The sequence below is a fragment of the Nematolebias whitei genome, chromosome 22, assembly GCF_014905685.2.
Source record: "Nematolebias whitei isolate Nwh7 chromosome 22, NemWhi1, whole genome shotgun sequence".
Taxonomy (NCBI): domain Eukaryota; kingdom Metazoa; phylum Chordata; class Actinopteri; order Cyprinodontiformes; family Rivulidae; genus Nematolebias; species Nematolebias whitei.
Window position 1 is genome coordinate 18066990 of NC_056519.1, and position 22737 is coordinate 18089726.

At 40.5% G+C, this 22737-nt stretch overlaps 3 protein-coding genes across 6 annotated transcripts in view; 2 read left to right on the top strand and 1 right to left on the bottom strand.

Moving 5' to 3' along the window:
• The window catches only part of syt1a (synaptotagmin Ia), a 177649-nt gene extending 172564 nt beyond the window's left edge, over positions 1 to 5085 (top strand). For all 4 annotated transcript variants that reach the window (XM_037695783.1, XM_037695784.1, XM_037695782.1 and 1 more), the window contains one exon: positions 1407 to 5085. In XM_037695783.1, coding sequence (XP_037551711.1) covers positions 1407 to 1613 — 207 coding nt within the window. In that variant the 3' untranslated portion in view covers positions 1614 to 5085. The remainder of the gene's footprint in view (positions 1 to 1406) is intronic.
• Positions 5086 to 7520: 2435 nt separating this feature from the next.
• Positions 7521 to 13049, top strand: LOC119428235 (NADH-cytochrome b5 reductase 3). The gene is made up of 9 exons (XM_037695886.1): positions 7521 to 7666; positions 7926 to 8048; positions 8154 to 8226; positions 8442 to 8548; positions 8792 to 8921; positions 9053 to 9136; positions 9710 to 9795; positions 10007 to 10106; positions 12307 to 13049. Exons 1-9 carry the CDS (start codon positions 7646 to 7648, stop codon positions 12477 to 12479), a joined length of 897 nt encoding a protein of 298 aa, XP_037551814.1. The 5' UTR covers positions 7521 to 7645; the 3' UTR covers positions 12480 to 13049.
• A 242-nt stretch (positions 13050 to 13291) lies between these two features.
• LOC119428236 (liprin-beta-1) overlaps positions 13292 to 22737 on the bottom strand; it is a 32925-nt gene continuing 23479 nt past the window's right edge. The window contains exons 8-25 of the mRNA XM_037695887.1: positions 22185 to 22284; positions 21345 to 21406; positions 21201 to 21267; positions 20775 to 20893; positions 20506 to 20579; positions 18039 to 18093; positions 17630 to 17780; positions 16868 to 17003; positions 16673 to 16792; positions 15985 to 16135; positions 15380 to 15491; positions 15221 to 15309; positions 15008 to 15130; positions 14811 to 14936; positions 14548 to 14736; positions 13863 to 14021; positions 13734 to 13799; positions 13292 to 13661 (exon numbers count right to left, since the gene is read on the bottom strand). Of these exons, the coding sequence (XP_037551815.1) occupies positions 13575 to 13661; positions 13734 to 13799; positions 13863 to 14021; positions 14548 to 14736; positions 14811 to 14936; positions 15008 to 15130; positions 15221 to 15309; positions 15380 to 15491; positions 15985 to 16135; positions 16673 to 16792; positions 16868 to 17003; positions 17630 to 17780; positions 18039 to 18093; positions 20506 to 20579; positions 20775 to 20893; positions 21201 to 21267; positions 21345 to 21406; positions 22185 to 22284 (1986 nt within the window). The 3' untranslated portion in view covers positions 13292 to 13574. The remainder of the gene's footprint in view (positions 13662 to 13733; positions 13800 to 13862; positions 14022 to 14547; positions 14737 to 14810; positions 14937 to 15007; positions 15131 to 15220; positions 15310 to 15379; positions 15492 to 15984; positions 16136 to 16672; positions 16793 to 16867; positions 17004 to 17629; positions 17781 to 18038; positions 18094 to 20505; positions 20580 to 20774; positions 20894 to 21200; positions 21268 to 21344; positions 21407 to 22184; positions 22285 to 22737) is intronic.

Below are 22737 nucleotides of genomic sequence, written 5' to 3' on the forward strand. Positions count from 1 at the left end.
ATATATATATATATATATATATATATATATATATATATATATATATACTAAAATAAAATACTACTTGTACTACTATTCCTACTTCACAGTTTTTCACTTATCGTGGGACTTCAGGGTGCAGATCCCCTGCGACAAGCAAGGGACTACTGTATTGCTTTTCTGTGTTACAGTTTGAATAAAATATGTTGCTTTGCTTCCATAGTACTTGATTTGTATGAGCTGTGTTACCTGCAGCAAAAGTTTTAAACTTTTTACATAGCCCATATAGATTTTAGGACCACCTGATAATCATTTACAGTAAATGTGTTTTGATGTCGTTTATCGTGGGGGATCTGTACCCTGAAGCCCCGCGATAAGTGAAAAACTGCCAAGTAAGCAATAGCAGTACAAGTAGTAAGTAGTAGTCTATCTCTCTCTATATATATATATATATAGTGTTTGGAATGCTTCCCACACTCTTGCAAAACAATATTCTAAACAATGTTTGTAAACTCTAAACGCTCTAAAAGAGCACAGCATCCCATGATCTCAGCTCTCTGCCTCTGCTGCTCTCTACAAGTGCTCTCGGCCACGCCCACTTCTCCGCTGCAGAGTGGAGATCATGACACGCTGCCGGAGGAAGCTTCTCCTGCAGCTGTGGTCTGCACAAACGTGCAGCAGGTGCTAAATAATTTAAAATAATTTATTTTAAATAAAAATCCCATGCCGATCGTGCGGCTCATCCTTCAATCAGCCAGTTGTGTCATGTCCAATCTTACTTTGAAAAGCCGCGATAGAGCGAGTCCGCAATAAACGAACGACGAAGTAGCGAGTGACTACTGTATAATGTTAGGTTTATAAAAGTCTGGAATTTAGAAAAACTGTAGGAAATGTGAAAATGGTGCATCTTCCCAACTGTACGAGATACATTCATTTGAACAAATTCACACACTTTCTCCTATAATTCAATAACTAGTCTCCTCGTGCTGCTGTTCAGTGTAATGTTTTTGTGCTACTAGTGCTTAGCATATTTTTAGGTAACGTTTTTCTTAGTTCATATCTTAGATCTTATGACTGTTTTTCTTTTACATTTTAATACTTTTGTTGGATGTAACTGGGACCCTGTTTGCACAATGTGGCGGAACGACAAATCAAGTATCTTGAATCTTGACGCTCTACAGTTAATTTACAGTTAATCTTACCTTCAGTGTTGGTGTTCTGTTCTTCGTTTTTATTTATTTTACGTTACACTTACGCTGACGTGGGGACTGCGTGTTGAGTGGAGAGCGTTCATTGTTCCAAAGAAACAAGATGACAAACATCTACATTTATTTTTATTTCAAACGATCTGTGGTGGAATGGGACAAAACGGACATAAAATGGACAGTTTCATAACAGGCTGCGTGTTTGTTGTTTCCCCTCTGCAGAAAGTGCAAATTGTTATAACTGTTCTGGACTATGACAAGATCGGCAAGAACGATGCCATCGGCAAAGTCTTTGTGGGCCTGAACAGCTCGGGCACGGAGCTGCGCCACTGGTCCGACATGCTGGCCAACCCCCGGAGACCCATCGCCCAGTGGCACGTGCTGAAGCCCGAGGAGGAGGTGGACGCTCAGCTCGCCACCAAGAAATAGGCAGGGCCCCTTTCAGCTCCTGCCTTGTAGTACTCTTTAGCCAGTATACGTGTAAATACCTCAGTGATAAATGGGTCCATCTATGTAACCCCACCCTTTACTACCACCTTTGAGCCTCCTGATTTCACTCGGTAATTGTTCAAACATCTCGCGACATCTTGCTTTTTTTTTCTATCAGGGTCTTTGTGTTCCTTTCTGATTCAGCAGTTGTTGGTTTCCATCTCTGAGCCCTTCACCGCCACAACCAAAAGCCCCCTTCTTTTAAGCAATATGATCTGTATAGATAGCGCATGACTGAAAGAGTTTATTGTACCACAGTTGTATATATAAGTATGCAGACAGAAATGATTTCTAGTTTATGTGTTCGTACGTTGTTACCCGTTTCCTAATCCGTGTATATCTTGATGTTTTTAATAAGATGTTCTATTTTAAATTATGTAAATTCAGATATAGAGGAAAGCCAATATTATATATCCCAGGATTAAAATAATTCTACCTTAATTACCTTATTGCATTCCAGAAAAATGATTCTGTCCAACCTGCCAGCGGGAGTCTGTTCATATCGTAAAGGACGTCTGGCTTTAAGTTCAGCATCGTAGAATAGAAGAGCAGATGAATATATTCACACTGAACTCCAAAAATACAAGGCCATTAACTGCTATGGTTCTGTGAGGAAAATTATGCTGCTGGAAATTATACAAGCACATGATTTCTAACGTTTTGTACTTATTTCTTAATCGGAGGACCTGCAGTTTGAGTTTGGCTTGAAACAATAATTAAGTATTTGTTTTCTTTCCATATTTGGTAGAAAAATGTCTATTAATACTGGTTTTGTTTTCCGAAACAAACTTGAGTCATGATCCTTGAAAACATTAACCCAACACGGAGGGGAAAAAAAGCACCAAGCTGTTAGCCATCGTGCCCTTAAACTTGTCGGACAATATTTTGTTGAAGCAGCCTTGTCGTCGTCGGAAGTGTCGTGTTCAGGTTTCATCTTTGAAAGAGTGATTTAAAACGAGAAAATTAAAAAAAAATTAAAAAGCTGAAGCTCCAGTTTTAAGAGGACTATTTTTTAAGAGGAGGGGAAAAAAAATTAGCGTTTTAACTATTTTTAGTAAAATGCATGATTGTTTATTTTTTAAGATCCTAACGCTGACGGGCGAGATGTTCCCCCACCAGAGGAAGCTCTTCTGATAAAAAATCTCCTCGCCTTCAATCAGAAGAAGTAAGATTACAATTTTGGGTCAATGTAACGTTGACGGAGCTGAGGTGAGTTTAACACTGCCATTTTTAGGGAGGGGGCTTGTTTCGAGGCCCTCCCTTCATGCACACTTCCACTCGTTAGTGGTTGTAGCTTTGGTTTATTGGGAACAATGTCTTTGGCTGCAGCGGTGCCCTGACTCGCAGTCTTTGCTTTGCGTTGCCTTCTTACAGTGACAATAGAGCTAGCCATGTTTTACTGCCAATTTGAACTTTTATGTGGCTGCTGTTTTTGCACTGGATGTCTTTGAACTCACTTCTTTAGGAAACATTTGTTTTTGTGTCAGGACACCTGCAGGAGGAGCCAGAGTTGAAACTCTACGGAACCCAGAAAGTGACAAGAGTTGAAATAAAAATAAAAAGGAAAAATGAGGTTGGAGAAGTCTGTTCTCTCAGTTTAGTGATGCACATGCACAGATTAGCATTAACATCAGTGTCTACATGCAGCAGATGTTGCTCTTTAAGTCATTCCAACTGGAAAAAAAAACATTTGTTTATATAATTTTCAGATTTTTTTTTTTTACTCCGTTTTGCACTTTTTTAGACGATTCTCATGCGCTCATCTTACAATCAGCTCCACATAAACACAAGTGGGAAGTGATTAAAGGTGAAGATTTATCAGCCGTTTGTTTGGAGGTGTTGATAAAAGGGAAATTCGACCTTTTCCCCCACATTTATGCAAGAGTCATAAGCAAATTATGTCAACCAGCTGCTGTTCTGCCTCTGAGCCATCAAGGGAGAGAGTGACAAGGCTGTGATGGTTGATACACAAAAGGCTAACATTGCTGTGTGGTGAGGATGTGATGTAATGACAGAATGACAAACTGTTCTGTGGGATTAGAAATTATATATAGTGCTCCACATCTTTCGCTGCTGCGTTACACTCCACACCTGTTGTTTTATGATTTGGCTTTATTACAAAAAAAAGGTTTACGTCCTTGTGGAGCATGACCAGTTTGAATGGTGATCACAAACAGCCGGAGGAAACTTCAAGATGGTTCATTACGTTCAGAATTGACAAGTAGCCATCTTTTGTTGTGATTTCCCAAAACAGTCAAGTAGGTCACCAAATCTGAGCATGGTCGTCTAATCCGAGCTGACAGCTAAAACTAAATTTACTATTTTCTGAACTGGAGAGACTTGTTCAACTTTTTATTTTACTTCTTGTTTTTGCTGGGTTCCGTACCTTTTCAGCCATCAGCATCGGCTTTGTTGCTGGCACACGATTACATCCAGCGAGCTAACCGTACAAGTTAATGGTCTGCGTAGTCCATTGTGTCCTTTACTATGGGTCCAATCAGGAGTGGGATAATCCATTCAAAACCATCACGTCTCTTATCTTGGAGGAACCTCTTGCATATACTCGATGCTTATACTTCAGGAGGACTTTCTAAATGTTTTCAATGTTAGTGTGTAGTTGATAGCACTATTATGAAAAAGCTACTTGTCATTCCATAGGAGTCTGAGGACTGCTTTGTGTATCACTGTGACTGCCGTGTGTGCTTAGAGATGTAGAGTTATCAGTAGGTAGCGAGTTTGTTCTGTAGTGATGTCGTAGCGTTTAATGCCATCCTCCCCCCCCCACCCCACACGCAACAAGAGAGAGGAAGAGTGCGCGTGCACGCCGTTGCTTGACGTCACGTGTTTTTTATGGGAGCGGGTTGCTTCACACAGCATTTTGTTGAGCACTGTGCAATACTTGTATGTTCATCCCATAGTGTTAGCGTGGGTGGCGTCGCCTGAGAAAAGACAACCCCCCCCAGAGGATTCTCCTTTCCAGTGCAATGGTTAGGACACAGCACACCTTAGACTCATAGGTTGGAGCTTGTTCACCTCTGTTTAGGGTTCCCTTCCTTTTGATTTCCTCCTCTTGCACACAGTTCCAGCATCAGACGTTTCAGGGAGTCTTAGTTCAAAACCAAACAAAGAGAAATAGCCCTTAAACATGTAAATAATCACATAATGCCAGAACTGTATATCAAGAATAAACATAGTGACATAAATATGATAAATCAGCCGCAAATCTATTTCATCCACATGTTAAATCTCATTATGTTTTTGGTTTTGTTGATTTAAAAGCCCTTTTATATTTGAGATGAAAACTCTGAATGTACAGTATGAACTGTGTTGGTGTAGATTTTCTTTAACCGTGAGATTATTAGATGTACTTTGCACTTTTTGTTGTAAAAAAAAACAAACAAACGTACGTATATATAGTAATTATTTTTTTTATTTTTATTTTTTTCATTTGTTCATTTACAACCCTTTTATGGAGTAAAAGCTCCGCCGTCTGATTCCAAAATCATCTTGTAAACTAGGGATGCACGATATTATCGGCATGGTATCGGTCGATATTAAATTAAAGTTAAATATCGGACATCGGCCGGTCCATCAAAATATACTAAAAAAGTGTTGTTTATATATAAACATATATATGGCACTGTTTGAGTGTTGTCATTGTGTTACAGAGAGTATCATGAATAAATTTGACATTAAACATAATCCAAGTTGAAGTGTTGCATCATTTCCAGCTCCTTTTTGACATCTGCATTAGGTACCAGGTCAAATTGACAACGACCATGCAGAATAATGTAGTATTTTAATTCCACAGCAGGGAAAGTCTCTGTAAGTAGATCTAGGGGAAAAATAAAAATTGGTATTCGTATTATCAGTCAAATAAGTTTTAATATATCTACATATCAGATCTCGGCCAAAAATCCAATATCGTGCATCCCTATTATAAACTTCCACACAGCTGCATCCCTCCTCCACTGAGAAGTTACTTTGTTTGACACGTTCACTACACACGAAATCCAGAACAGCTTCAGATTTAAAAGGAAAACAAAGACGGATTAAAGTAAAAGGCCAAATCGAGAGAGAAGCTAACTCTGAAAGTTTGCACTGAAGGAATTCTCCGGTTAAACTGGAATATATGAGAGGAAACGTAGCGGGGCAGCGTTGCAGAACCCGTTCGACTGGGAGGTGAAAAACTACAAAGCAAAAGCCATTACCTGCACTGTAACGCGTCGCTCCTCCTATTACGGTTTCCTACCAAAGTATGCTCGAATAATCAAAATCTCCCAATCCTCTTGCAAACAGCAACAAGCTGACCAAGCTCTGTGTGTGACGAGGTTCTCTCCAGCGAAAAGCCACACTGACCTTTCAAAAGTAAAGCTGTGTAAAGTATTAGAATCTGATGCTGTAGAAAGATCCTAGTTGCCTTTGTGTATATCAACTGCCTGCTTGAGTATTTGTGTGTGGAAGTTTTCTCTGTAACCTTGTAGAACTGTTCGGGGTGTTTTTTCCTGCCATATCGCTCGCAGCCACAGCGGGCCGCTGACGGTTATATTTGCTGTGTATACCTTCATTTTTGATCAGGTGTTTTACAGTTTTGTTTCACTTCGTGTAGTGATTCACTCTGTGGAGTTTTCTGACTGTTGTTATATAACTTCATATACAAGAATTATCAATAAAAATGTTTTATTTCCTGTTGATATATCTCTTGTGGTGTTTTTATTTGGTTAGGAGGCAGAAGATGAGTTCACGGCGGTGACTCACGGCTCAAATCGCCTGGGGAGAGAACTGTCTGCATGTCTTACTGCATGTCTAATTCCACTTTTATGTTTTTTTCTTAATCATTTTAGAGGCTTCAGTTCAGCCTGTTAAAAGGTAAACACTACCACCTACAGGACAAGAACAGAAACAAACAAAACTGTTCTTTTGTGCTTCTCTCAGCTCAAGTCATACAAATTTAATTTGTGTCATTTAAATGAAATCAAATAAAATGTAAGAGTTTATATACAATAACTGCAGTCAACTTTTTTTTAACTCGTAAAGAAGAACAACAAATTCAAAGCTACCTTGTTTTTCTTTTCAGGTGCATTTGACAGCTTTAAAAAGGAAAAACCTGATAAGAATGAACAGCTACAAGAGGAGGTGACAGATATGTATCAGACATGATGCATAACAAATGCATGAAGTGACAAAAATGGGTAAAAGTGCACCTTTTATTTGAAATTGCATAACTTGAAATCATTCAAATAATGTCTGCAGCGTCCTCTTGAATGAAAATAATCCACCATTCAATTTCGAGTCACTTCTATAGCATCAATGAATAAAAAAAATGTACATGTATACTGTATAAGGTTATGTTCATTCAACCTTTATTTATACAGGTTAGTCTCACTGAGTCTCAAGGACTCTTTTACAAGAGAGACCTGAATTATATCAAATAATTATGAGACAAATATAGAATGCATCAAGGTCAAATAAGCTAAAACACAATCAGATGAGCGCAGATAGACAGAACGCTAAGCAATTCTTTAATATTTTATTTTTGTTTTTTAGTTTGTTCGCTTTTTTTATTTTGAAATGCCAAACCAGTTGTGCGGAAGTGACGCATGCACGTCAAGTTCGCAAACACGCGACAATGTAGCGGAAGTTTTGAAAACACGCCCCTTTTTTAACAATATTAAACTGCGTGTATGGCCGTTTTGTTGAAGCGTTTAAAAACTTTTCAGCTTAGATTTATATTACGTCATAAAGCGACAAGTAAATATATAGTTTGATTTTTTTTAACGTTTGAATTTATGTAATTTAAAGCATTGTTTTTCACTTAACGCTTTTATTTATTTTAACCTGCACCGGAAGTGGTTTCCGTGTTAGCCAACTTGCTAGTTTTCCTTCAAAAATTCGAGCACCGTCACAGCTCCTGTCGTCCTCCTGCTTTCTGCCCTGGCAAACAACTCTACAGCTCTCAAAACAGATTGAAAATGTTGTCCTACATTATTGGCGTGAGTATGAATTAATGCATCGTTCTCAGATTTTTTTAAGTCAAGCTATTTTCTAGCTTACTTTAAGCTAACATGAGCTAAAGTGTAGTTTTCCAAACAGTCGGGCCTCTCCGCAGGAAGGCGTGACTCATTTCTCCCTGTTAGGGATTAAACAATGTGACTTTAGGCTCGACAACGCCCTGCAGAGATCTTTAACAGTGTGGAGCTAATATTAGCTGGAGCTCTGAGTCATTCTCCTGGTTTAACCTTCGTCCCACAGCTGGTTCGAGGCGGTTTTGACGCAATCCTCAACCTCATCTTTAGACTTCTCTTCAAGAAAAGACTCGCGATCACCTTGGAGGACCCAAACATCAAGTATGCTCTGCGGCTCATTGACAAACAGGTGCCCGGGCTGAACACGTTCAGTACATTTCTATCTGCAGCAGATGCGTTCACGTACCATTCTGTAACTTTGTGCATTTTGTGAGAAACTTTTCTGTTTGTTTAGATCGTCAGTCATGATACAAGGAAATTCCGCTTTGCCCTGCCGTCTCCTAAACACATCCTTGGCCTCCCTATTGGTCAGTATGAGTCACTGTCGGTATAGTCTGTATAAAAACTTCTTGTAGTCTAAATTAAAAATAAGTACCATGTTCAAATTCAAGTTTTTGTCAAACATCTTTCATGCAGAAAATCATTTGATCCTCCCACTTGTGAAGCAACATTTGTTTGCTTTAATAAACTTAATGTGTCAAAGCTGTATGACTGTGTTATGAGACCTGTTATTCCTTTCCAGGGCAGCATATCTATTTGTCTGCCAAGATAAACGGGCAGCTGGTTGTCCGCCCGTACACACCGGTGTCCAGCGACGATGACAAAGGCTTCGTGGACTTGGTGGTGAAGGTGAGAGGGAAGCATCAAGTTTCTGTACTTGTGTTTTTATCGCCTATTGATAATGTTTTTTGGACGGCGTGTGTGTGTTACTACAGTAGCTCATGATGAATGAACCCTGCAGAAAGTAACCATTAGATGCACCTCGGTTCAAGATGGCCACCACAACCAATCATAAAAAATGCAAAATTGGCCTGAATTTAGTCAGTTTTACAGATATTGTGTTAAATTTTGGGGTTTAATTTGTGCTCACAGGTTTATTTTAAAGACGTTCATCCTAAATTCCCAGAAGGAGGGAAGATGAGTCAGTATTTGGAGAGCCTCAAGATCAACGACACCATTGACTTCAGGGGACCCAGTGGCCTCCTCGTTTACAAAGGAAAAGGTGAGGCGTGGCTGAGACCACGTGACGTCACAAACTGGCCTCGTAATTTTCACCTGCTGGTTTCATTTGATGGCTGAATCCAGCAGAGGAGTTTATGGTTGATGGTCGTTCATCAAACTTTTCCTCTGCAGGCGTTTTTGAGATTCAGCCTGAAAAAAAGTCTCCGGCTGTGACGAAAACGGCTAAAACTGTGGGCATGATCGCTGGAGGAACAGGTGAGAAGAACGAACAAAACCAGAAGCATTTTTTTACTCGCAGTCTAAAAATTAATTAAATATCTGACTTTGTTTTCTGAGGAGTAACATGAAATTGTAATATAAAAAATATATATTATGGATTTTTCATACTTCCGTTTGTATAACAGCTTATATTATTATTTAATAGATGTATTAATCCTATTGGTTTAAAACTGTATAAAATAAAATGTTTGTTGTTTCTGTATAAACTGCATCCTTTATAAAAACTGATGCCACAAATGATAGTCTGATGCTACACCACACAATATTTTACTAACTCATGAGATCCTAAATGAAACCTCTTGACTTCTTATATACATTCTGTCACACGAGGGGTTTTATGCTGCTTTTGACTATAATCTCAATATTTGATCAAACTACACCCATAAAGTCCTTGCAGAGCGTGTCAGCTGCCACGCCCACACAGTCTGAAGAATATCAGCTGACCTTTTTGTTGTGAAGCTGTGTAATTTACCACAAATACTTAATTTATGAAGGATTTTGACCAGAAGCTCACATGAATATCAACACGACTTGACCTTGTTGTTTCAGGGATCACCCCCATGCTGCAGCTCATCACCGCAGTGATGAAGGATCCTCAGGACCAAACCGTGTGTCACCTGCTGTTTGCCAACCAGGTGAGCTCCATAAAACAAACACATTTCTACTAAACACTCTGTCCATGTCGTTTGAGGTTTACAGCAAAAAAAAAAAAAAAAAAAACCCAGCTCAGCCTATGTGTATAATGTAAACTGGTGCAGTTCTAATCTACTTTATTTCTGTATGGTAGGATTCAAACCCAGTTACAAACAGGTGTTCAGGTGGGAAAAAGTGTGTTTCTTTTTGCAGACTGAAAAGGACATCCTGCTGCGAGAGGAGCTGGAAGAGATTCAGGTCAACCATCCGGACCGATTCAAGCTGTGGTTCACCGTAGACAAAGCTCCTGAAAGTAAGTTCTGTGCAGCGCTGCTCCCTACACCTAAAGTCTGTCAATGTAAAGGAAAAACTGCAGACTGCTTCTTATTATTATTATGCTTTATTTATTTTTATCAAGTGGAAGGGAGGAAACCGCTCCACATCTCATAATCTGGACGTCTTGATTGAGTCTTAACTTTTATCTTGTGAAGCACAGAAGGAGCAAAGTTTTGTTTGTGTAGCTCGGACAGACACTGTAATGAGCAGTCTGAATACTCAGTGTAATCTTTGAGTTTCTGTTTTCAGAGTCAAAGATCACAAGTTGAGAAAAGGAAAGAAAAAGATCTTTATTGGTTTTCAGAGGGAATGAAGCAGAGAAATTAAAACGTCTCTAATATTCAGGAGTAAGACAGGAACTAGATTAATGATCAAGAGTCAACACCTGAGTAACGTTGTTCAAAATGTTTATTTTTATTCTGCTTGTTTACGTGGAGGAGGTGGGACTTAAAACCTGTACTGGACCCAGATGACGGACGCTGGTCCAGTTTAGGCATCCAGTAAAACCTGATGCTTTTCTAGAGTGAGAAGCCTAAAACTCTGAAACTAAACTGCACTTCTTCTACTTGCAGCATTTTTTAACGTAAATGTAGTACACCAGGAAAAAAAGTATTTAACAAACACAGCAAGTAATATTACTGTTTAGTAAATGCTAAATTTATAAATCTGTTGCATTTTGTAATTCTTAAAAACATCCACTTTCATCTAACAGTTGAGCAGGATGTTAATGGACGTTTTAATCAAATATTCAGTGGCATTGAGGAATGAAGTGTGCTGGTGGCCATTTTTAAGAACAAGGGCGATGTACAGAGGAAGACCCAGGACACGCTGGAGGGACTATGTTTCTCGGCTGGCCTGGGAACGCCTCGGGATTCCCCTGGAGGAGCTGGACCAAGTGGCTGTGGAGAGGCAAGTCTGGGCCTCCCTACTTAGGCTGCTACCCCCGCGACCCGACCCCGGATAAGCGGAAGAAAATGGATGGATGGGTGATGTACAGAGTTGTAGCAACTAGAGGGGAATTAAAATTGATGAGCCACACGATGAAGATCTGGGAGAATTGTGGAAGCAAGACTTAGACAAGAGGTGACTGAGCAACAGTGTGGTGGTTTCATGCCAAGAAAGAGCACCACAGATGCCATCTTTGCTTTGAGGATGCTGATGGAGAAGTACAGAGAGGGTCAAACAACTCCATTGTGTCTTTAGAAAAAGTATATGACAGAGTGCCGAGTATTGCATAAGGAAATCTGGAGTGACGGGTAGCTTCAAAGTGGAGGTGGGAGTGCATCAAGGATCAGCTCTGAGCCCCTTCTTGTTTGCTCTGGTGATGGGTCAGACGACATGATTTGTGTTGAGAACAGGTGGAGGTATGCACTTGCAAGAAGAAGAGAATGAAAGTCAGCTGTAGTAAGACACAGTATGTGTGTGTGTATGAGAGGGAGGAGGTGGAACAGTGAGGTCACAAAGGTGCAGGACTTCCAAGTACTTGGGGTCCACTGTCCAGGAAAATGGTGTGGTAAATAGGTGAAGAACAGTCCAGACAGGATGGAGTGGATGGAGCAAAGTTTCAGGAGTGATTTGTGACAAAAGGGTGACGGCAAAGATCAAAGGAAAAGTTTACAAGACAGTGGTGAGACCAGTATGATGTATGGTCTGGAGACAAAAAGACAGGAGACAGAACTGGCAGAAATTAAGATGTTGAGGTTCTCCTTAGGAGTGACAAGGATGGATAAGATTAAGAATGAGATCATCAGAGGTACAGCACAGGTTGAACAACTGGGAGATAAAGTTAAAGAGACCAGACTGAGGTGGTTATATTGGTAGAAGGATGTTAGAAATGCAGCTGCCAGGAAAAATGTGGATGCAGTTAAAGGATGACTTACTCACTGGAAAAGCTGAAAGTGAAGCAGCGATTTCTGAAGTACGCAAACATAACTTGACAAATGTTAAACACATTCAATCATACTGGGACATCACTTATATTGCTTTGTGTGTTACCTGTTGTTCTGTCTGTACAACACTTTGGCCTTGTCGCTGTTTTTAAGTGCTTTATTAATAAAGTGGTATGGTAAAACTAAAGTTGTCAAACTCCAGATTTTTGCAGTTCTGCCCCCTGACCAGCAGGTGTCACTGTTGAACAGACTAAACATGAACTCTTCTTTATGTTAAATCTGTTTCAGACTGGGAGTACAGTCAGGGCTTCATCAGTGAGGACATGGTGAGGGAACACCTGCCTCCTCCCAGTGACGATGTCCTCATCCTGATGTGTGGACCTCCACCAATGATCCAGTTTGCCTGCAATCCCAACCTGGACAAAGTCGGCCACTCCGCCGGCCACAGATTTGTTTTCTAGACACTGAGGTGGAGAAGAGGTTTAAGGGGCTCCAGTTACGTCACAGCCCTGAAGCACTAAAGCAGCAGGTATTGCACAGTGTATGCCATGATGTAAATCGTACGACACAATCTCAGCAAGGACCAATTTACAGGGGAGGGTGATGGAAAGTCGGGATGTGGAGTCAAATGGGATTTTTCTGAAGATAGATCAGGTCTTTAATGTGGAAATGTTGTGACTTCAGGTTGTTTTAGAGGAGCGGAGGTTTGACTGTTGCGAGTGCCTTAGCACCGATGAAGCTTTATTAATGTTCTTCGTTAGCGTCGCTTGCTTCCACTGTGGCTGTCAGAAAATGTTATAACTGCTTGTGTTCAGTATGCAACATAAAATAAAGTGTTACGGAGTTATTAGTGGTTTTACTTGCTCCAACACCTGGTGGGACAGAGGAAAAGTTACACAACTGATGCATTTATTACTTTTATTAACAAAAACACAATAAGGACACATCGTTGCATAAAGACTCCCAAACATGTATTTAAATATGTGGATCTGAACCACGGAAACTTGTCAGCATGCATTTAACAGTTTATAAAACAAGTTGTTACAGTGCAATGTAAGTTTATACAATACTGAACTGGACAAATTATTTCTCCCATTTGCAGCTTTGCAATAAACAGAGAGGAAAACAAGACTGATGCATTTATCCATGTCCATCCATGACACAGATGGCGTCATGTTTAGTAACAGTAAAGAAAGCTCAATCAGGGTGGAAGTGTCATGGCGTGGAGCCGACGCCCATTCATGAGTGACTTCACCTACAACTGCTCGTATTTTAAACAAGTTGTGAATGTCAGCTCAACTCCATGAGTTATTCTCTAATCTGAAGCAGAGATACAGATTACCCTTCAAAACTAAAACCTCTCCATTCCAGAAAAACAAAAAGATTGATCCAAGCTTAAACCCACACGTGTGAATTCATCATGGTACGAGAAACTTTATGTCTGGACTAAAAACAGTTTCAGTTCATGCATTATACTTTGGTCAACTTCAATAAATAAAATGAGAGGCTACAGCTGATTGGATGAGAGAGGGAAGTACTTGGTCAGAGGGTGAAGCTCAGCTGGAGGCGTGTGCTTCTGTCGAGTCATCCTCTATGGGGCAAACTGAGATCTGGAGAAACAAGTCGTCGTCCTTCAGCATGCTCTGAAACACAAGAAGCAACGTTCAGCTCCTCATCCTTGACAAAGAACCGACTCGGACTGGTCATCTTCTCACAGTCAGATTGTTGATTCCCTCAGAGAAGGCTCCGATCTGCCTGACCGTTCCTTCAGAGTCTTCCATCTAAAACAGAGAGACAGCTGAGACACGATTCATCGAGTCAAGATGGCGCTGGAACATCTCTACCTGCTCCAGGTGATCAAAACCATCTCCGTAGATCTGGACGTTCCTCTGGAAGCTGCTGCTCTTTGGCATTTCTACGTTCATGGGGCAGACGTAGTCCTCGCTTTCATCATGGCGTTTCCTCCTCAAAGAGCCAAGACCTCCAAACGACGATCGTCTTGGCTGTGCGAGAACATCAAAGACAACTTACATTTTGATCTAATTTAAATCTCAGTGCTGTAACAGGATTACTGTAATTCCCAGACTAGCAGCTGCTACTTTTTTCAAAGGCTTTGAACACTGCGGCTGATTTATGGATTTTTTTACGGGCTAATGAGCTTCATGCCATCAAAAACATTTATCCTGGAGTCCTCATGACACTACCTGTGTAAATAAAGGTTTTTAAAAAATCTGAACAATGAAATGACCAAACAGGATTTTGTTTAAGTTAGCGATCAGTGACTTCCTGGTAGACGTTTTTTTTTTTTTTTTTCTTTTTTTAAATCTAATTACCGGCACTGTTGAGAAAAAACATTTACAGTACATATTTGTGTATGTTAAGTTTAAAAAAATCTTAGTGAAAATATCTCGTTACAACAGATGCCTGCAGCTTAGACAAGTGCGGCCTATGCAAGTACAAAATTATTTATTTTTAATTTAGTGGACGTGCCCGGCAGTCCGGAAATGACGGTGATTAGGAGGCGGTTACCTTAACCCTGGCGGTGGCTGTGAGGACGGTGTAATCCGGGTTTTCCAGACACTCCTGCTTCTGCCCCTGCGCCTCAGGGCCGACGAGCAGGTGAAATTTTGTGGCCAGGTGACGTCTCAGCAGCGTTTTGCTGGGGGGAATGTTGAGCAGAAGGGCGAGCGCTTCCACGTTGAAACGAGGCTCCAACACCTTCACAAGTTAAAGGTGAGAAGGTCAGACGTGCACACAGTTTGGTGTATTGCATCACATTCCTGCCTCCTCACCATCAGGCCTCCGTGAACTCCGCTCCCTCTCAGGTTGGGAGCGTACTCTGCCAGATCCACGGAGCGCAGCCACTCCATCACTCTGTGGTTGGTCCACTGGGAGATCTCGGCCGGCGTCATGTTGTTCTGCACGATTAAAGAGAAGTCAGCGACGCTTAATGTTTTAAATTAAAGCAGGAGCATAGGTGGAGTGATACCTCATCAGAGGGCCGTCTCCTGAGACAGCTGGGTTCGTACGAGTTGAGGCGCAGGACCTGGACGGCTCTTTTGATGCTGAGGTGATGAAGAACACTGCCAACCTTCAGAGACAGCAGGTCCTCCTGGGAAACGGGATCAAATAAGGTATTCAAATATTTGATCTTTACGCCTCAGAGCAGCGTGGTCAGGTTTAATGACTTTCTTCAGCTCACCACCGTCATGTAGTGCATCATGCGTCCATCAACCCGAGCTTCGTCGAAGTTACTTTTGTACTGCGGGAGGCCGATGTCGTCCAGCCACCCTGCAAAACAACATCCGATTATACAGAGAGCCGACGGAGACCAAGCCTGCTGTGAGGTGCCGTCACTCACTGGTCACCCAGTTGTGGTCCAGTTTGCCCTGAAGGTCACCGTCCTCTGACCCGAGAGCCTGCAGGGCGAGCTGCAGCTTCTTCTTGTGGAGCGGCTGCTTCATGCCCAACTCCTGTGAACAACAACAAGGACGGCCTTAAGAACTTAGAATAAAAATATAATTTGTGTTCAAAGATTTGAATAGTTTAAGCTTTGATGCTCTAAATCTTATTTCTCCATTTATTAAACTGGATTGTTCATTTCCTCAAACTAACACTGCACAGTGTTAAAACTAAGGGTGCACTGATCAATTGGACGATACTTGCATGAGAAACCAATTTTACCAATTTTTGTTTTAACAAGAATTGTCTAAACCTCATTTATATTTTAGAGCGCTACCTCATGGCCAGTTAAAACAAGTTTGTATTTCTAGGATATTGTTCAAGGGTGTGTTTGGCAACAAAATAATATTGGAAAATTGAAGGTGCATTGTGACCTTATAACACCTGACAGTGTCGCTTATAAAACAAGTCAGGCTTCTTAGAAAACTGTGCACCCCTAGTAAAACTAAATGAAGTTATATACATTTAAAACAGGCAGTTCAGTTGTAGTCGTGTGATTCTTACTTTCTCCAGATCATGTTGTGATGCCTGCAGTAATGTTTGTCCTGATTTGATCCAGTTCTGACCCAGAGCAGCAAACGAGCCGAGGCCCTGCTCGTGAAGCCAGGAGCAAACTTCATCGTTAGTCCACCGAGAAAAAGGAACATCCGCAGCCCTGAACGACCACAGACGGCTTTAACTTTACATTTGTCCCAAGAACACCACATTGAATGTACATGCTGGAGACACAAAACAAACTCCAATATCAAAGTACACAAAGACAAAATAAGTTAATCATGTTCAAATCATAATCTAAATATTTAGTCCTAAAACTGAGGCCTCGTGGGTCATTTTGACCCAAAGGCAGCAGGACGGTTCAGAGTCCACATCTAAAGTGATGCAAATGAAAAAGTTTTATTATTTTAATGTAGATTTTAATAATTCTATAAACAATGGTCAAAGAGAAAATAACGTGGCAGGATCTAATCTTTAGTTTCCATGTTGAAAACAAAGAGTTGGCCGATTTTAAAAACTAGTCGATGTTTAGAACAGAGGTCATATTTTTTAAGTTCCTACAAAAAGACGTTTTAGTTTCTTCTTAAAATATATAAATTAGTAGTTTAAAAGCAGCAGTTTTTACATTTTATGTATGTTTGGCTTGTTAATCTTCAGAACTTGGATGTTTTGTGTGCGCTGAATGTAAAGCACTTACTTCTGTTTTGAGTCACGTGACCAGCCGAGCCGAGGGCCGGCGGTGGCTCTGACTCCGCCCCTCCTGAACTCCGTCTCGGCCTCGTCGAGGTCCAAGGAGGTGGAGTGACTCCTCTTCAACCTGACAGAGAAGCGCGGCACAAATGACGAATATAATTGAACAATATCTCCGCCTGTCGACACGCAGAGGCATTACCTGCCGAAAAATTTCTTCAACCCTCTCGCCGCCTTCTTGGTATCTGAAGATGATGGAAGTGGAGTTGCATCATGGGATTTCTTGGAAGGAACGCCAGCCAAGTCGAGATGCTCTGTGCCTTTACGTTCTGTCTCAGCTGGAAAATGTATCAACTTTAATAAAGAACTAGCCACCTAAAATAACTACAGCTGAGCTATTCTAAACAACAAAATACATTTGAATATAATTTGGTCAACACATCTGGTTCCACTCATGGAAGACACCAGATGTGGCTACGATAAATATTTTTACTCATGACCAAAAAAAAAAAACTAAACAAGAAAACCTGAATATGAGGATCTAAATGTCAAAAAGAACTGGATAGTTCTAGCAACTCATACAAAGCAGCAAACTAAACCCTCTGAGCAGTGACTCCCGGCCTCCTCTTGCAAAATATTCAATTATAATTTTTGAGGTTTTTACATGTGATTTCAATTAATGATGAAGACGCAACAGTAAACACACTGAAGACGACACAAACACAATGAGTTTTTAATTATTCTGCTCTTTATCAAGTAGGTGCATCCACACAAAATAAATGATTTTTCTCATCTTTTTTTTTTTTGGATGGAGAACTTTATGAATTGGCTTTTCTATGCATGTGCATGTTCCTGTAAAGTGTCTTGAAACAACTGTTGTGATTTGTTTGGTGCTATATAAATAAACTGAACTGAATTTAAAGGGTGACATTTTTAATTTGGTCTCATGTGGGTTTATAGTCACCGAGGTTTGGGACGCTGGCCGTCTGCTTGCCTCCACGCAGCTTAAAAAAACCACGACCAAAAGAAGAGCGGGCCTTTTTGGTGCCAAAACCTCCTTCATTCGTGTTTCCTTTAGCAGGAGAAGAGGCTCCAGCTCTCGATTTAGTTTTAGCCTACAAGAAAAAACAAGGCAGGTGAGTCTGAACATGGACGAGCAAATCAGAAATTAAGTTACAACATTTAACCACTAGGTGTCAGAGCAGGACTACTGGCAGAACTCAGTGACTGTTTGAGAACTATACAGAGCTGAAGAGTAAAACTTGAAACTGCTTAACAATTTGGTTAAGAGACTTTAAACCAGTTAAATTATTATAAAGGTCAGCAGATTATCAGATGGGCCTGCTGGTGCATCTGAAACTGGGAGGTTTTACCTGGTCTGAGCCTCTGGTCACAGCTGAGCTGTTCTTTTGTGGATCATCTAAGGACCTGAAACAAGACCAGGACAAAAGAAACCACTTAATGTAACATTTGTACAGAAAAGTGCACCAAAACCTTTGTGACGCATCTGCAAGTTGAGATTTCTGCACTCCTGTAAGTCTCGCAGCGCACAGGTTACATTACAGTAGTTGAGTCCAGACTGGAAGGTAAGACCAGGGTTTATGATTCAGAAGGTCTGATCTGCTCTTTAGTTAGTTATCTGCCACACTAACATTTAATTCACACGGACACCATCTGTTCCAGGGCTAGTTGTAAACTTTACTGTGTGCAGTGTAAAAGAACAAAAAATGTTGTTTATTCTCTTATTTGCTTGAGTGCAACAACAAGTGAGAATCCATGAACTCTAAATTGGATAAATAATTCAACTTCTAATTTTGGCCATTACTCCGACAAGTTACAAATGAAGTTTGGAATTAGACCATCGTGTTCTGATACAGTTTGTAATAAACTCATCAAGTGACAAATTAGGGGCTGAGATGAGGCAGAGGCAGGGCAGCCAACCCAGGACCCGAAGGTCCCAGGCCCGATCCCCAGCCATTCCCACATGTCAATCTCCAATTGCTCCCCGGGCGCTTGCATAGCTGCCCACTGCTCCACCTGGGTGCATCCCAGATGTGATGGGAACATACGACGATGACACAAAGCACTGTACTCATTTTGATGAGGGGTAGTCGCCCCCTGCTGACCTTCAGATGAAATGCTAATCTACAGTAACACTAATGAACTGGGCATGGTTCTGCTAATCTAACAGCTGCATTAACTTTCATTTAGTGGATTAGCATTTTTGCTAACTTTGAAGACCTTTAAGGTAACAAAATGCCACAGGTGCAAAAATCAATAGGCAGCCTAATGGCGGCCGTGGGATTGTGCACAGTAGAACTTTAACAAGAGTTTAACAAAATTAACACTTTGTTAAAATTATAGTAAATGTGTGTCTCAGCCTAACTTTTGCTTAATAAAAAAAGAACTAACGGTCAAATCAGCTGCATTTCAAAAGTATGTGCTGCCTCTGCTCCGGGAATGAAGAGGGAGGAAAAAAAAAAGAGGAAGGCTGCTCATTTCTTTGAAATTTAACAAGAAAAGCACCTAAACAATTATTTGTTTGCTTGTATTTATAGCAAAGGTGTGTCTCATTTGAACTTTTGCGTAATAAATGCACTTTAATGGTCAAATCAGCTGCATTTCGCCGGGCGGTGCAGCTAGATTGAAGGTTTCAAGCAGCGAGCAGAAAGAAGGTGGGTGGAATATGGCAGGCCGATTGTGTCATTAATAGCTGATGAAGATTCTCAGTCATCCAGGACATGGTAAACTAAAAAAAGTTAAGGCAAAAACAATAAAGTATAATAAATAAAGTCCAGTTGTTTTTGTCTTGAACTTTTTTTGAATTTGTAATTATAGCCACGTTTACCTATTACATGATACAACAGCATGCCTTACCTCTACTACTACTCTGCTGCCATCTAGTGGCGTAAAGTGGCACTGCTCTTTTTTCCCCCAGTCAGAATGAATAAAAACAGTCGTATCTCAGCCAAGAATTGGTTTATAAATATGGAAAAAATCCATAAATGTCACTTTAGCCTATAAGTTGTAGGGCATGCAAATTATGAAAAAAAATTACTTATAGGCCAAAAAATACAGTAGTTAATCACAAAGAGGATTGCTACAATGAGTAATTTTAGTAAATGACACGAGGGAGATGTCCGACACACATTGAATGCATCACTGCTTTGGCACAGCAGCGTTCTGCTCCGCCTCTTCGGTTCAGATGGACCGGATTAATTTCTGAAAACTGACGTCTCAACGGGACATGGACGCTTTACCTGTGATTTATGAACCGTTTGTCGTGTTCACTCACAAAGTTGTCACATTACAGTCTTACAGTGTCAGCAACAGCAGTTGATGCTAAAATTTAATACTTGAACATTAGCTTCCACTATTTTTTTTATCTGTTTAGCGTTAGCAAAGCTAATTTTTTTGGTTAGCTTTGCCCACCACTGGAAATGTGCATCTTTTTAGATATTTCAGGCTCCAAACTGTTTTGATACATTTTATCTTTGTTATATCTTTTGGATCATACAAATCAATAGTCTTAGTGTTCCAGCATCATGATGCAAATGGTCACCAGCTTCTGTTGCGACTTGGCGCTGTATAAATAAACTGAACTGAATTAAAATGCAAACTTTTAACACCAGCAGAAACTATCAGAAATTAAAACTTTAATATATAAATAAAAAAAGAGATTTACCTAAAAATTGAAATTATGTCATAGCGGACTACTTTACCCCATGACACACAAATACAACACAATGCTTAAGTGATGAATATCTCGTCATTTTGAAACAAGCCCAAAAAAGAAAATTATGTAAAATAAATCACATTTTTGTTGTTGTTTTTTTTTACCTTTGAGCTGCTTGTAATCGTTGTTCTCTGTCCAGCTCCTTCATTTCAGAGAGCACTGCTATACACGGACTAGACTGAGTCAACAGGAAAAAACATAATTAATTGGACACAAAGCAGAAGGTCCAACGGTCTGACAAATAAGAACCCAAACAGAGCCTCTACATTCCAAGAACTTTTTTTTTGAGTGGGAGGCAGAGATTGGACTTTTATAAAGGAAGTCTAAGGTCTGGGGTTCATCCTGTGTCAGTTTGGACAGAGGTTATGTTTACCTCGTCGGAGCTCCTTCCTGCCTCCCCCTCCAGCTCCAGGGTGACCTGATCCACCTCCATGGACACAGAAACCGAAGGATCGTCGGTGATATCAGCATAGTCTTCCTCTTTCAGCTTCTCTGAAATAGGACAGTTCACACAGGCATGAACCAAGTGGACTTTTCTTCCTCCAGTGTTAAACCAAGCTTTTAGGCTCCCACAGACATTTTTATTTATGGATCAGACTTCTTTATACAACATAAGCTACATCAACAAGGGTTCTTTCTAAAAAATATACACATTTGGAGGCTAAAATGTACTCCGCTCTATGAATATTTACATTATTTTATATAAAATTCTTTAATTACTATGTAAATCATTTATTAAATCGTTGTGGGTTAAGTTTGCATTTTAATTAGTAATATTTGTGCTGAAAATGATCCTCACCTTTGACCAGCTCCTGCACTTTGCTGCACTTAGTAAGTGACACCTCGAGCTCTTTAATCCTTCTTTCCTGCAGATAAACACAGAAAGCTTGACGCCATGATGCATTCAGCAGGTCACAGCAGCTGCACACACGCAGCTCTGTACCTTCTCGTTGTTCTCCGATGTCAGTAGCTCCAACACGCTCTTCATCTTCACCACTTCCAGGTCTAAAAGAAGACAAAACGCTTATTTGTGTCAGTTTAGCTTCAACTCTAAATGGCTCTGCAGGAACCAGAAATATTGAAGCCCACTGTATGTTGGTCAGCAGGGATGTTGCTGCTAAAAGCTCCTGATAAATATTTGAACATATGAAAATATCTGTGTTTTACAAAGAATGGTACACAACACTTGGTCAACAGAGTCAGACCTCATGAGCTGATTACAGAAGCAGTGACAGAAGTTGGAGTCACTTGTGACCAAACGTGGAGTAAACTCCACACATCTCAGTCCTGCAGCTTATTTTCACAAACGTATCTCAGTGTTTCTATTACAACTTTACTATCATGGACTTCTCTCTGCTCTCGTGTTTAAATCTTTGCTACAATTTTAAGGTACCATCACCCACATGGATCCAAATGGTGGACGACATGCCGGATGAAATGAAACTAATGAAAGGGTCTTCAGGTTTCGCAGACAAACACTGAATCAAGCGTGCCGCTTTAAATAAATGGCATTCCTCCACCAGCAGCAGGGATGAGATAAGGTCAGGAGCGGGTGGAAGGAGTGACACAGTCTAATAAGTTTGGGATAGATTTTCCAGACAGAAAAATAAAGGAGTAAAGAGAAGTATTAGATCATAAAACATGAATAAAAAATCCAGATGAGGCTGCTGCTGCTGTGTTATTCAAAAGTAAAAGGTCTAATCCTCTTAAATCTCTTAAAATTACATCTGAGCTGCATGAAATGACAGGAGGAGCATCCAGACTTATTAGAAACACCTCCCACCTCTTTCTCCCCCCTCTGTTCTGTTGTGGGCCTCCACCTTCAGCCTCCTCAGCTCCTCCTCTCGCTCCTCCAGCTGCCTCTGCAGAACCTGCAGCTCCTCCTGTTGAGAGCAATGATGGAAAGGGCAAAAGTTTATTCAACTTTATCACAGTTACAGTAAAAAGAAAAGACTTATCTGAGGTGAGCCAGAGGTCATTATGTAGAATGATTGTTAAAAGTGAAACTTCAGCATCCAGAGTTTTGATAAAAGCTGCGAGATTCCAGTGAGGTCACAATATGATATGGTACCTTGTTGTGCTATTGCTTATTATGCATGCAAATAAAATTAAAAAACCTCAAGTTGACCCACAATTTATCTGCTGTTTAACAGGTTTGTTTCCAAATGCAGATTATTTTTCCTCTCTTACGTGTTCATAGACAACAGACAATTGCATAAAGCTCGTCTAGTTCATCACACCTCAAGTACAGCTTGAAACGCTGCCTTGCACCATTTTGGCCAATTAAACTTTGATATTTTAACTACTTCAAGAAATCGTTTTTACACGTGTGTGTG

What these genes read in the sequence shown, in the direction of transcription:
- LOC119428235 (XM_037695886.1), top strand. Translation starts at nt 7,646, where the DNA reads ATGTTGTCCTACATTATTGGC. An exon ending in CATGATCGCTGGAGGAACAG is followed by an intron (nt 9,137 to 9,709) that starts GTGAGAAGAACG and finishes TTGTTGTTTCAG; the next exon opens with GGATCACCCCCATGCTGCAG. An exon ending in ACCTGCTGTTTGCCAACCAG is followed by an intron (nt 9,796 to 10,006) that starts GTGAGCTCCATA and finishes TTCTTTTTGCAG; the next exon opens with ACTGAAAAGGACATCCTGCT.